This window comes from Schistocerca piceifrons, chromosome X, assembly GCF_021461385.2.
Source record: "Schistocerca piceifrons isolate TAMUIC-IGC-003096 chromosome X, iqSchPice1.1, whole genome shotgun sequence".
Taxonomy (NCBI): domain Eukaryota; kingdom Metazoa; phylum Arthropoda; class Insecta; order Orthoptera; family Acrididae; genus Schistocerca; species Schistocerca piceifrons.
In genome coordinates this window covers 81,345,280-81,357,583 of record NC_060149.1, presented here as the reverse complement: position 1 = coordinate 81,357,583, position 12,304 = coordinate 81,345,280, and the positions used below count along the sequence as shown (strand labels likewise).

Genomic DNA, 12,304 nt, shown 5'->3' with positions numbered 1-12,304 from the left:
TAAACAACCTTGCATGAGCAGTGCCTATTAGACAGGAAGAAGATACGCGGCTCGTGTTGTGTGTAGTTCAACCATGCCTAGACAGTCAATACTGCAGTTTGATCGTGTACACGTTGTTACTTTTTGCCAGGAAGGGCTCTCAACAAGGGAAGTATCAAGGAGTCTTGGAGTGAACCAAAGCGATGTTGTTCGGGCATCGAGGAGAAACAGAGAGACAGGAACTGTCGATAACATGCCTCACTCAGGCCGCCCAAGGGTTATTACTGCAGTGGATGATCGCTACCTACTGATTATGGCTCGGAGGAACCCTGACAGCAACGCCACCATGTTGAATAATGCTTTTCGTGCAGCCACAGGACATCGTGTTATGACTCAAACTGTGCGCAATGGGCTGCATGATGCACAATTCACTCCCGACGTCCATGATGAGGTCCATCTTTGCAACCACGACACCGTGCAGTGTGGTGCAGATGGGCCCAACAATGTGCCAAATGGACCACTCAGGATTGGCATCACGTTCTCTTTATCGATGGGTATTGTATATGCCTTCAACCAGATAAACGTCGGAGACATGTTTGGAGGCAACCACCATATCGGCAGCATATTGGCAAAGCATTCGTCTTCATGGATGACAATTCGTGCCCCCATCATGCACATCTTGTGAATGATTTCCTTCAGGATAACGACATCACTCGACTAGAGTGGCCAGCATGTTCTCCAGACATGAACCCTATCGAACTTGCCTGGGGTAGATTGAAAAGGGCTGTTTATGGACGATGTGACCCACCAACCACTCTGAGGGATCTACTCTGAATCGCCGTTGAGAAGTGGGCCGATTCGGACCAACTGTGACTTGATGAACTTGTGGATAGTGTGCTACAATGAATACAGTCATGCATCAATGCAAGAGGAGGTGCTACTGGGTATTGCGAGGTACTGGTGTACCACACTCTGGACCAACACCTCAGGAGGTCTCGCTGTATGGTGGTACAACATGCAATATGTGGTTTTCATGAGGAATAAAAAGGGTGGAAATGATGTTGATGCAAAACTTTTTTTGATGTGTGTGTGTTTTGAGTCATAGGTTAACTCAGAATCCCCACTTATAACTGATGTGGCAAATCAAAAACTTCAGTTTGTGACCATGAGAACATGGAGAAATTAAGAATTTCGAGTTGGTTATCTGAGAGAAATCTTCTGGTTGGATAAAATTAGCACCCTCATTAGTGGAAAATTATATTTTGATTGAGACTTGATTTAGTTGTGAGATAGAAGGTTGTATATGCGGTGGTTGGAAGTAATATTTCATGCAAATGAATGCTGATAACAAGAGTACTGGATGGTCCTCATTAGTTGGCAGACATGATATTCATTTAAATTTGCTACATATAAAAATGCATTTTCCATTTGTGTATGTATGACTAGCATAAAATATTAGACTACACCCTATGTGAAGTCAGTCTCATCTTTTCTTTCTAGTATCTGATTTTTGGAATTTCAGTGGTTTTCTTTGTCTATTTGCTTTAGTTGTTTACGTTTCTTTTAACATTGCAGTTTTTATCTGTGAGTTTTTTCTTTTAGTAACCTCAATGCCCCGCCACCCTTTTTCCATACGAGCTTTGGTGTTCACTCATTGAATTTCATCAGTATTGCTTTTTTTCTGTGTTAAAGCATTATATTTCTTTTTTAATATCATTTACAAATTAGACCAACATTCTGTGTTACTGTTCGAACATACCAGTTCCGTGCACTCTTTTTAAGTTTCCTTTCACTTCCGTTGTTTATGCTTATTAGCAGAAAATTGTACTGTGGAGCCAAATTTTTAGGGAAAAATCACTTTTTTATGTTAATGAACGTGGCCAGTACTGCTGACAGGTCATGTCAGGTGAAATTTAGTGTATAATGGTGTTCCAGATATCATTTGAACTTCTTGTGAAACGCCAAATTCGACGCCTTGAAGAGCCTGCTCTTCGCTGTGTTGAATTAGTCCATGAAGAAATGCAGAGAATTATCCAACACTGTGGTTCTGAAGTCCAGCAGGAACTAATGCGCTTCCCTAGGCTTCATGAAAAAATCGTGGATGTAGTAACTCATTTGCTGAGACGAAGACTACCAGTCACGAATCAGATGGTATGAAAACAAGCTGAATATATATTATGTTATGTATGTAGTGCTATGATACAGCAAAAATGTTAGACTAATCTTGGTTTTTCTTTTATATGTGTTAATTTTATGTAAAAGCTTTTGCTGGTTCACAAGAGTTGTAAAAAGTTTAAAAATATTGTGTGATGATGTCAGTAGAGTCAGGGCTATACAGTGTAGATAAATGAAGGAACTGGGTACTATCATAACCTGCATCTTGTGTTAGAATTTTATGTAGTCACCTTTGTTTTTTAATTCCCTATCAGAAAATCTAACTTTCCCCTGTCTACATGGATTGGCTGAGAAGTGAAGCTATCATGTAAGTGATTTCTGGTGGTATCAGCTGATAGGTTGTTAAATTGAGAGAGAGAGTGCAAAAAATTGGACTGTGAAAAAAAACTGATACTTTGTACGGGTGCTGATGACCACGCAGATTGGCGCACCACAAAACAATCATCATCCATCCATCATCATCATCATCAAGAGGTCTGTGGTTCTATTCCCTGTCAGAGCCTCCAGACCTCCAGATATGGATTTTCTGTGGTTACCGTAAATTGCTTAAGGAAAATTCTGATGCATTTTCCATTAATTACCATTCCCCATCATAGGTTTATTCAGCTACCCACAACTGTCTGTGCTGAACACCACCTGTTTATCTCAGTAAACCAAAATGGCAAGTACTAATCCTCTTTGAAACGTTCCTGGATCATTGCATGTCATGTCAACCAGAAAAGAGCATTACCCTGCGCACCATCTTGGATTTGGATGAAACTTGGCTTACGTGTTCTTCCTATGAAGATAAGCAACCACACCAAATATTAGCATTTATAACTGTCTGTTACTGTGTTATGCCACCTTAAAGTTAGGAAATTTTGCCATTTTTAACACTGTGATTGCACAAAATGACACTTCTGAACATTTTGAAAATAAATTACTATTTTAAATTTATCATCCAAACTGTGGAATTTGGTGATTAATAATTTCTGTGGTAAAGATTGGTGCAATGCTGCCCCATGTGGTACGAGCATTCCCATTCTCAGGTGCCCCTTGTCACATTTGCTGGCAGGTGCGGGTAGTTCAGGTCACCATATGGTCAGATTGCACAAGTTTTGTCCATGCGCAAGCTGATTGAGCATCTCTGCCTTGTGCACTCTACCAGTACAGTATGATTGTGTATGCTATGGCCTGGCTGCTTGACTGCCCACGTAGCAGCTGTATGCCCTTTCCTATACACCTGTGCCTTGTCTACCTGAATGCCTTAATGCTGGCACTCAACGTGTTGTGGTCTACTGTAGTATAAGGAATGTGAAGATAAATAACTCACATTTTTATGTAAAATCATCAAGAAAAAGAAATTTAGACTTATAGCTTTGTATTTTATTTTATAAAAAACTTAGTCCACCATTATATTGACTCTCACTTAAAGGAAAAGAGAGAAATTCTCCTTTCTGTAAATCGTTGCAACTAGCCCCAAAACTGGTTTTAGGTTACTTTATGAAAAGTTACTTTTACTGGTTTTGAAATGATGGAATTCATCATTAGACAGCGTGCATGCATTCATCAAAAGCAGGTTACGTTGGTTTGCAGGTGGGTTGCCATAGGTTAAATGGTAATTCTCAGTTACAGAAGTGTAAGAATGATGGTTATGCTACAGACTAGTGTGTTAGAATGCAACTTAACACCCCCCCCCCTCTCTCTCTCTCTCTCTCTCTCTCTCTCTCTCTCTCTCTCTCTCACACACACACACACACACACACACACACACAAAATAATGGTAATTTATTTTTAAAATGTTAACAAGTGTCATTTGTGTCATCACAGTGTTAAAAACCATAAAACTACAAAAATCTGAAGTTCCATAAAAAGAAGACAGATATAAAGTACTAACATTTGATACTGTTATTTATTTTTCTAGAGAGAACTGAATGCGTAAGGTGGCATGGTGGTTAGCACACTGGACTCATACTCGGGAGGATGACCGTTCAAATCTGTATCAGGCCATTTTAGGTCTTCTGTGATTTCCCTAAATCGCTACAGGCAAATGCTGGGATGGTTTCCTTGAAGGGCATGATCAATTTCCTTTCCCATCTTTGAAACATGTCAACCTTGTACTCCATCTCTAATGACATCGATGTCAACGGGATGTTAAGTCCTCGTCTTCCTTCCTTCGTTGGGAGAATAAATAAGCCAAGTTTAATGAAATCTGAGACTCTAGCGGAGAATTTTTTGTGGTGGAATTGACATGGAAAACAGAGGAGTGCTTTGAAGAGGACTAGTACTTGCCATTTTGGTGCCTCTACATGGTAAGCAGATGTTTTTCAGTACATACAAGAGTCCTGCAAGTCTGTCATCCAAATAAACCTGGGGTGGGGCAGATAATCTAAAGGATACACCTTACGCATGCTAATCTTGACTCAATGGTAATATTTTTGTTTTTACGAAACTTCTTCCTATAATTGTACTTAGGGCAATAAAACAAAATCCATGCTGCGCAAGATAAATAACATTGTTAATTGCTGCCAGTAGAAAAATCTCGAATGCTTGGTGTTCTGCAGCTTACATCTTCTATACACAGTGAGCTGCACTAGAAATGAAAATTGTTTTGTGGGTTTATAACCCATCAGAACCATATTATATGTTTCTAGAGCAATTACATGCTTGTCAGTTAATATTACATGATCTGAAATATGTTCTATAATATAGTACACAGTTTCTCATATATGTTACTGCTGTCAAATTTTAGGCATGCTAATCTTGACTCAATGGTAATATTTTTGTTTTTACGAAACTTCTTCCCATAATTGTACTTTGGGCAATAAAACAAAATCCATGCTGCGCAAGATAAATAACATTGTTAATTGCTGCCAGTAGAAAAATCTCGAATGCTTGGTGTTCTGCAGCTTACATCTTCTATACACAGTGAGCTGCACTAGAAATGAAAATTGTTTTGTGGGTTTATAACCCATCAGAACCATATTATATGTTTCTAGAGCAATTACATGCTTGTCAGTTAATATTACATGATCTGAAATATGTTCTATAATATAGTACACAGTTTCTCATATATGTTACTGCTGTCAAATTTTAGGCAGTTAGAGTAAACTGCGCAAGACAGCCCATTGTGGCCAATTACTGTGCCCCACCAAGAGAATATCTGCTCTTGTGGACCAACACCTACTGCCTGTTATCAGTAACCTGTGCTCCTATATAAACAACACTAACCATTTCCTGTTCTGACTCTCCACAGTTCCTGATCCTGTACATACCACACAGCACCCTGCTTGTCATTGTTGATGCCATTCCTCTGTACACTAACATCCCCAATGCCAGTGGCCTTGCCACTAGTGAACACTATCATTCCCAACATCCTTCTGACTCCAAACCTGCAACCTCCTTCATATCCTCGCCCACAATTACTTCCCTTTTGAAGCAAATCCATGTTACAGCAGTGCGTACCAGCATTGCACCAGGCTGTGCCAATCTGTTGATGGATCATCTAGAGGCATTCTTCCTAATCACCCAGGATCCCAAATCCCTAACCTGGTTCTGATTCACGGATGACGTCTTTGTGAACTGCACTGAGGGTAAGGACACCCTATCCATATCCCTCCAAAACCTGAACACCTTCTCCCTGTGACTCAGTGCCACCCAGGACTGAAGCAACTGAATCATATTCTCTGTCAGGGTTTCAATTGCCTCTCTTCAAACCTTGAAATGAGGAATATACTACCCACTATACTTCCCACCCCCTCCCACAGTGGTATTTTGCCACCCACCAAATCTGCACGAGATCCTTGTCCATCCCTATTCCAACCCAGCTCCCAAATCCTTGCCTCATGGCTCATATCCCTGGTCAGACATAGATGCAAGAACTGTCCCTTACATCATCCCTCCACCACCTACACTGGTACAGTCACAGGCATCTCCTGCCCTGCCAAAGTCAGGACTACCTTTGAAAGCTGTCATGTGATCTGCAAACTAAGCTGCAGCCATTGTGCTGTTATCCATGTGGGCATGACAACTAACAAACTGTCGGTCTGCATGAATGGCCAATGGCAAGCTGACCAAGAGACAGCTGGAGCATCCAGTTACTGAAAATACAGTGCACCACATCGTGCATCACTTACATGTATGCTTTACAGCCTGAGTCTGAATTGCACCTCTCACCCCCCACCACAGGATTGCTGCTCCTATAAGGCACAGTTACCACTCAGTCTGGCCACAGAGGCTAGAGACAGTGGTCATATGTATGTTTTCTCTGTCAGTAGAAGGCCTAAGTTCTTGAGAAGTCGCACTTCTTATTTTTTATTGACCAGTTTCATTCTTCAAATGAACAAGAGCATCATCAAAATATACACTGTAAAAGATACAACTTGAGATAATACGGAAAACTTAGATTGCTGTTATGTAAAATACATATTCTATTTCAAGCATGGTGACTTTCGTTGATAAGTTGGCTAACAACTCTAAAGGTTAAACTGGCTGTACTGTAGTACGTAAACTTATGTTAAAGTACAGTAGTAAATGATATTGACAGAGACCCCCCCTTCGGGTCCGGGGGTTAGAATAGGCCCGAGGTATTCCTGCCTGTCATAAGAAGCGACTAAAAGGAGTCCCTCCCCCTCAAGGGGGTAGTTAGCGCCTGCGTCCGGAGACCGATGGTTCCACAACCTATATTTGCGGTCATTTTGGTTTTTCACTTCTTCTGGTTTTTTCCTTCCTTTGGTTGGTTCCTTTCTTTGTTCTTCTCCATCTCACTGTCTTACTTACTCTTTCCCTTGCCTCCTTCTCCTTGCCTCCTTCTCCTTGCCTCCTCCTTACCTTCTTTGGTCTCCGCCTCGGCGTTGGAGACAGTCTGTCCTTTCTCTTCCTCTCTCCCTTCTTTTTCCTCTTCTTCCTTCCTCCCTGTGTGTGCCTGAAGGCCGACCCACGCGTTCGCACGTGTAGCCGGTGACGGGGTAACGCGTAATTCCCCGTCCTGGGTAGACAAGTAAGGCACGCACGTACCCCCTGGTAAAGGCCAGGCCCAGGGAGGAGTGATTGCCTGAGCTGACACCTTCCGACCATGCCAATTGTGGTCCCTCCATCCGTTTCTCGGGAGGTGTGACCAGAGGTGTAAACATTCACCTAAGGTGGGAGTGCCCTCTGAGAGGGTCCCCACAAGGAAGGAGCGTGCCATCGGAGACGCTGGCAATCATGGGGGATTCCTCTGCAATGGATTTCTCTTCTTCTTCTCTCTCGACTTCTGCCCAAAAACGGAAACTTGACCAGCCACCAGTGACAAAAGTACTACCGCCTGCCCCACAGTTCCTCGTAGTTTCTCGATCTGAGGATGGAAAGGATTTTTCCTCTGTCAACCTTTTTGTTATCCAGAAGGGCGTAGATGCCATAGCCGGATCTGTCAAGTCTTGTACCAGGTTGCGTAACGGTACCTTGTTACTAGAAACTGAGAGCGCCTTTCAGGCACAAAAACTTCTTCGGGCCACACTCCTGTACACGTTCCCTGCCCGGGTGGAGGCTCACCGCACTTTGAATTCGTCTCGTGGTGTGGTATATACTAGATCACTCGACGGATTGACTGATGAGGGGATTCAGTCTTTCCTCGCTGAGCAGGGTGTGACGGCTGTCCATAGGGTCATGAAAAAGGTCAACAATGACCTTGTACCGACCCGGGCACTTTTCTTGACCTTTGATAGGGTTCAGCTGCTGTCGCGCATCAAAGCGGGCTAAGAGGTTATTTCTGTTCGCCCCTATGTCCCGACACCTACGCGCTGCTACCAGTGTCAGCGTTTTAATCACACTCCCAGCCTTGTTACAATGTTGCTAAATGTGTCACTTGTGGCAGGGATGCCCATGAGGGTGACTGTCCACCCCCGTCTCCTCGTTGTGTGAACTGTCAGAGTGACCATGCAGCGTCCTCCCGCGACTGTCCCATCTACAAGGAAGAACGCTGTATACAGGAAATTTGGGTCAAAGAGAAAGTGTCCACTTCGGCTGCTCGCAAGCTATTTGCTATTAGGAAGCCCACGCTGCTCCCAGCGGGGAAATACAGTACTGTCCTTGCCTCTCCTCGGACTACCAGGGAGGTGGTGACGCAGACATGCGATCTGACCTTCAGCACTACGGTCGTACGTTCGGCCAGTGCTAAGATCGCCCGGTCGACGTCTCCTCTTCCTCCCGTCAACCCTCAGACACAAGCACCTTCATCAGCTTATGCCAAGACGAAGACCCAGAAGTCAGATGCACAGGCCTTCAAGAAGGAACCGTCCCATGCAGACTTCCTACGTACCTTGAACTCCCAGCCATCGAAGAGTACTTCCACTAAACGACCTTCCAAGAAGGCTCATAGGAAGCACAGTTCTCCTTCTCCGCCACGGCGCGTTTCTTCTCCTGCGCCACCCAGCAGTTGCCGCCCTGGCCGTCATCCGTTTCGCCTGACCGCACCGCTGGTAGCCGAACATCTGGCTGTTCACCGGCGGAGGAAGCTCCCCCTCCTGGCCATCTTAACAAGATGGCCGATGAACCTATAGAACCAATGAACGATGACTGTCCGCCTACTGATAGCGGCGGCAGTGCTCGCTCGAAGCCAGGCCCTCAGCGGCCTTCGAGGTGACCCATTCTTGCATTTTCTTTTTCTTCTCACGATGGCACTTATTCACTGGAATATTCGCAACATTCGCTCCGACCGAGAGGACTTAAAGTTGCTGCTCCACTTGCACCGTCCGCTCGTCGTAGCCCTCCAGGAAACGAAGCTACGCCCATGCGATCAAATTGCCTTGGCCCACTACACCTCTGTGCATTTGGACCTACACCCTGTGGCAGGTATTCCGGCTCGTGGAGGGGTTATGTTGCTGGTCCGGGTTGATATTTACTACGATCCCATCACATTGCACACCGGCCTGCAGGCAGTTGCCGTCCGAATTACTCTCCCCACTTTTACATTTTCCATTTGTACCGTTTACACTCCATCGTCGTATGCCGTTACCAGGGCAGACATGATGCAAATTATTGCTCAGCTACCTGCACCATTTATGTTAACTGGAGACTTCAGTGCCCACCATCCCCTTTGGGGCTCACCAGCATCCTGCCCAAGGGGCTCCCTGTTAGCAGACCTTTTCAACCAGCTCAATCTTGTCTGCCTCAATACTGGCGCCCCTACTTTTCTTTCGGACACATCTCACACCCATTCCCATTTAGACCTCTCTATATGTACTACCCAACTTGCACGCCGGTTTGAGTGGTATGCACTTTCTGATACATATTCGAGCGACCACTTCCCGTGTGTCATCCATCTCCTACATTATACCCCCTCTCCGTGCTCGACTAGTTGGAACATCTCCAAAGCAGACTGGGGGCTCTTCTCTTCCAGGGCGACCTTTCAGGATCAAACCATCACAAGCTGCGATAGTCAGGTCGCACACCTCACGGAAGTCATTCTCACTGCTGTTGAATATTCCATCCCTCACACTACTTCTCCTCCACGTCGCGTACCGGTCCCCTGGTGGACCGCAGCATGTAGAGACGCTTTGCGTGCTCGTCGACGTGCTGTACGCACCTTTAAATGCCACCCTACAGTGGCGAATTGTATCAATTATAAACGATTACGTGCGCAGTGTCGTCATATTATTAAAGAAAGCAAGAAAGCCAGCTGGGCTGCTTTCACAAGCACCTTCAACAGTTTCACTCCTTCTGTTGTCAGGGGTAGCCTGCACCGGCTATCTGGCACTAAGGTCCACTCACCAGTTTCTGGCTTGACGGTCGCGAATGATGTCCTTGTGGCCCCTGAGGATGTCTCCAATGCCTTCGGCCGCTTTTTCGCAGAGGTTTCGAGCTCCGCTCATTACCACCCTACCTTCCTCCCCCGAAAACAGGCAGAGGAGGCTAGGCCACCTAACTTCCGCCCCATTCACCATGCGGGACCTCGAAAATGCACTTGCCCGGTCATGGTCCTCTGCTCCAGGGCCTGATTCTATTCATATTCAGATGCTGAAGAACCTTTCTCCTGCGGGTAAAGGTTTCCTTCTTCGTACTTATAATCGCATCTGGATTGAGGGACATGTTCCCGCATGCTGGCGCGAGTCTATTGTTGTACCGATTCCTAAGCCGGGGAAGGACAAGCACTTGCCTTCCAGTTATTGATCCATCTCGCCTACCAGCTGTGTCTGTAAGGTGATAGAGCGAATGGTTACCTCTCGTTTGGTTTGGCTGCTCGAATCTCGACACCTACTTACCAATGTACAATGTGGATTTCGTAGGCGCCGCTCTGCTGTTGACCATCTGGTTACCTTGTTGACCTTCATAATGAATAACTTCTTGCAGAAGCACCCGACCGCGGCTGTGTTCTTTGATTTGGAGAAGGCTTACGACACCTGTTGGAGGGCGGGCATTCTCCGTACCATGCATACATGGGGCCTTCGCGGTCGCCTCCCTCTCTTTATTCGTTCCTTTTTAATGGATTGACAGTTCAGGGTACGTGTGGGTTCTGTCCTGTCAGACACCTTTCGCCAGGAGAATGGGGTGCCACAGGGCTCAGTTTTGAGCGTCGCTTTCTTCACCATAGCGATCAATCCAATAATGGATTGCCTCCCAGCTGATGTATCAGGCTCCCTTTTCGTGGACGATTTTACCATCTATTGCAGTGCGCAGCGTACATGTTTCCTGGAGCGCTGTCTTCAGTGTTCTCTTGACCGTCTTTACTCCTGGAGTGTCTCCAATGGCCTCCGTTTTTCTGCCGAGAAGACAGTCTGTATTAACTTCTGGCGCTACAAAGAGTTTCTCCCACCATCCTTATGACTCGGTCCCGTTGCTCTCCCATTCGTGGAGACAACAATATTTTTGGGTCTTACATTTGACAGGAAACTTAGCTGGTCTCCACATGTGTCATATTTGGCTGCCCGTTGTACCCGTTCTCTAAATGTCCTCAGTGTTCTCAGTGGTATGTCGTGGGGAGCGGATCGAACCATCCTACTTCGCCTATATCGGTCGATCGTCCGCTCCAAGCTGGATTATGGGAGCTTCGTATACTCCTCTGCACGTCCGTCCATCTTACGTCGCCTCAACTCCATACAACATCGGGGTTTACGTCTTGCGATAGGAGCGTTTTATACTAGTCCCGTCGAGAGTCTTCATGCTGAAGCCGGTTAATTGCCACTCACCTACCGGCACGATATACTGCTTTGTCGGTATGCCTGTCGGCTACTGTCAATGCCCGACCACCCGTCGTATCGTTCCTTTTTTGACGACTCTCTCGACCGGCAATACGGGTTGTATGTCTCTGCCCTGCTACCCCCTGGAGTTCGCTTTCGTCGCCTCCTTCAACACCTTGATTTTTCACTCCCTGCAACCTTTAGAATGGGCGAGAGCCACATGCCACCTTGGCTCCAGGCTCAGGTTCGCGTTCACCTTGACCTCAGCTCGCTCCCAAAGGAGGTTACCTCCGGTTCGGTATACCACTCCCGTTTTGTCGAACTTCGTTCGAAGTTCATTAATATGACCTTCATTTATACAGATGGCTCTAAGACCAATGACGGGGTCGGGTGTTCTTTTATTGTCGGGGCACATAGTTCCAAATACCGGCTCCATGGTCATTGTTCGGTTTTCACAGCTGAGCTCTTTGCCCTCTACCAGGCTGTTCTTTATATCTGCCGCCACCGACATCCTGCTTATGTCATCTGCTCCGATTCCCTGAGCGCCATCTAGAGCCTCAGTGATCTGTATCCGGTTCACCCTTTCGTGCACCGGATCCAACGCTCTCTTCAGCAGCTGGTGGATGACGGTTCTCCGGTTAGCTTTATGTGGGTTCCTGGCCATGTCGGTATCCCTGGGAACGAAGCTGCAGGTGCCGCGGCCAAGGCTGCGGTCCTCCAGCCTCGGACAGCTTCTTGTTGTGTCCCATCATCAGATTGTAGCAGGGTCATTTGTCGGCACATTTTATCGCTGTGGCATGCCGATTGGGCTGTATTTACGTACAACAAGCTTCGGGCCTTGAAACCTCTTCCCGCAGCTTGGACGTCGTCCTCACGCCCTTCGCGGCGGGAGGAGGTCGTTTTGGCCCGGTTGTGAATTGGACACTACCGGTTCAGCCATCGCCATCTGCTGACGGCTGCGCCGGCGCCATTCTGCCCATGTGGGCAATTGCTGACGGTTCGCCACATTTTTACGT

General features: G+C 46.1%; 1 protein-coding gene across 5 annotated transcripts in view; it reads left to right on the top strand.

Moving 5' to 3' along the window:
- LOC124721719 (dynamin-1-like protein) overlaps positions 1–12,304 on the top strand; it is a 105,975-nt gene that overhangs the window by 74,200 nt on the left and 19,471 nt on the right. For 3 of the 5 annotated variants that reach the window (XM_047246811.1, XM_047246812.1, XM_047246810.1), the window contains exon 10: positions 1,897–2,130. In XM_047246811.1, coding sequence (XP_047102767.1) covers positions 1,897–2,130 — 234 coding nt within the window. The remainder of the gene's footprint in view (positions 1–1,896; positions 2,131–12,304) is intronic. The other 2 variants (XM_047246814.1, XM_047246813.1) reach the window with 1 other exon arrangement.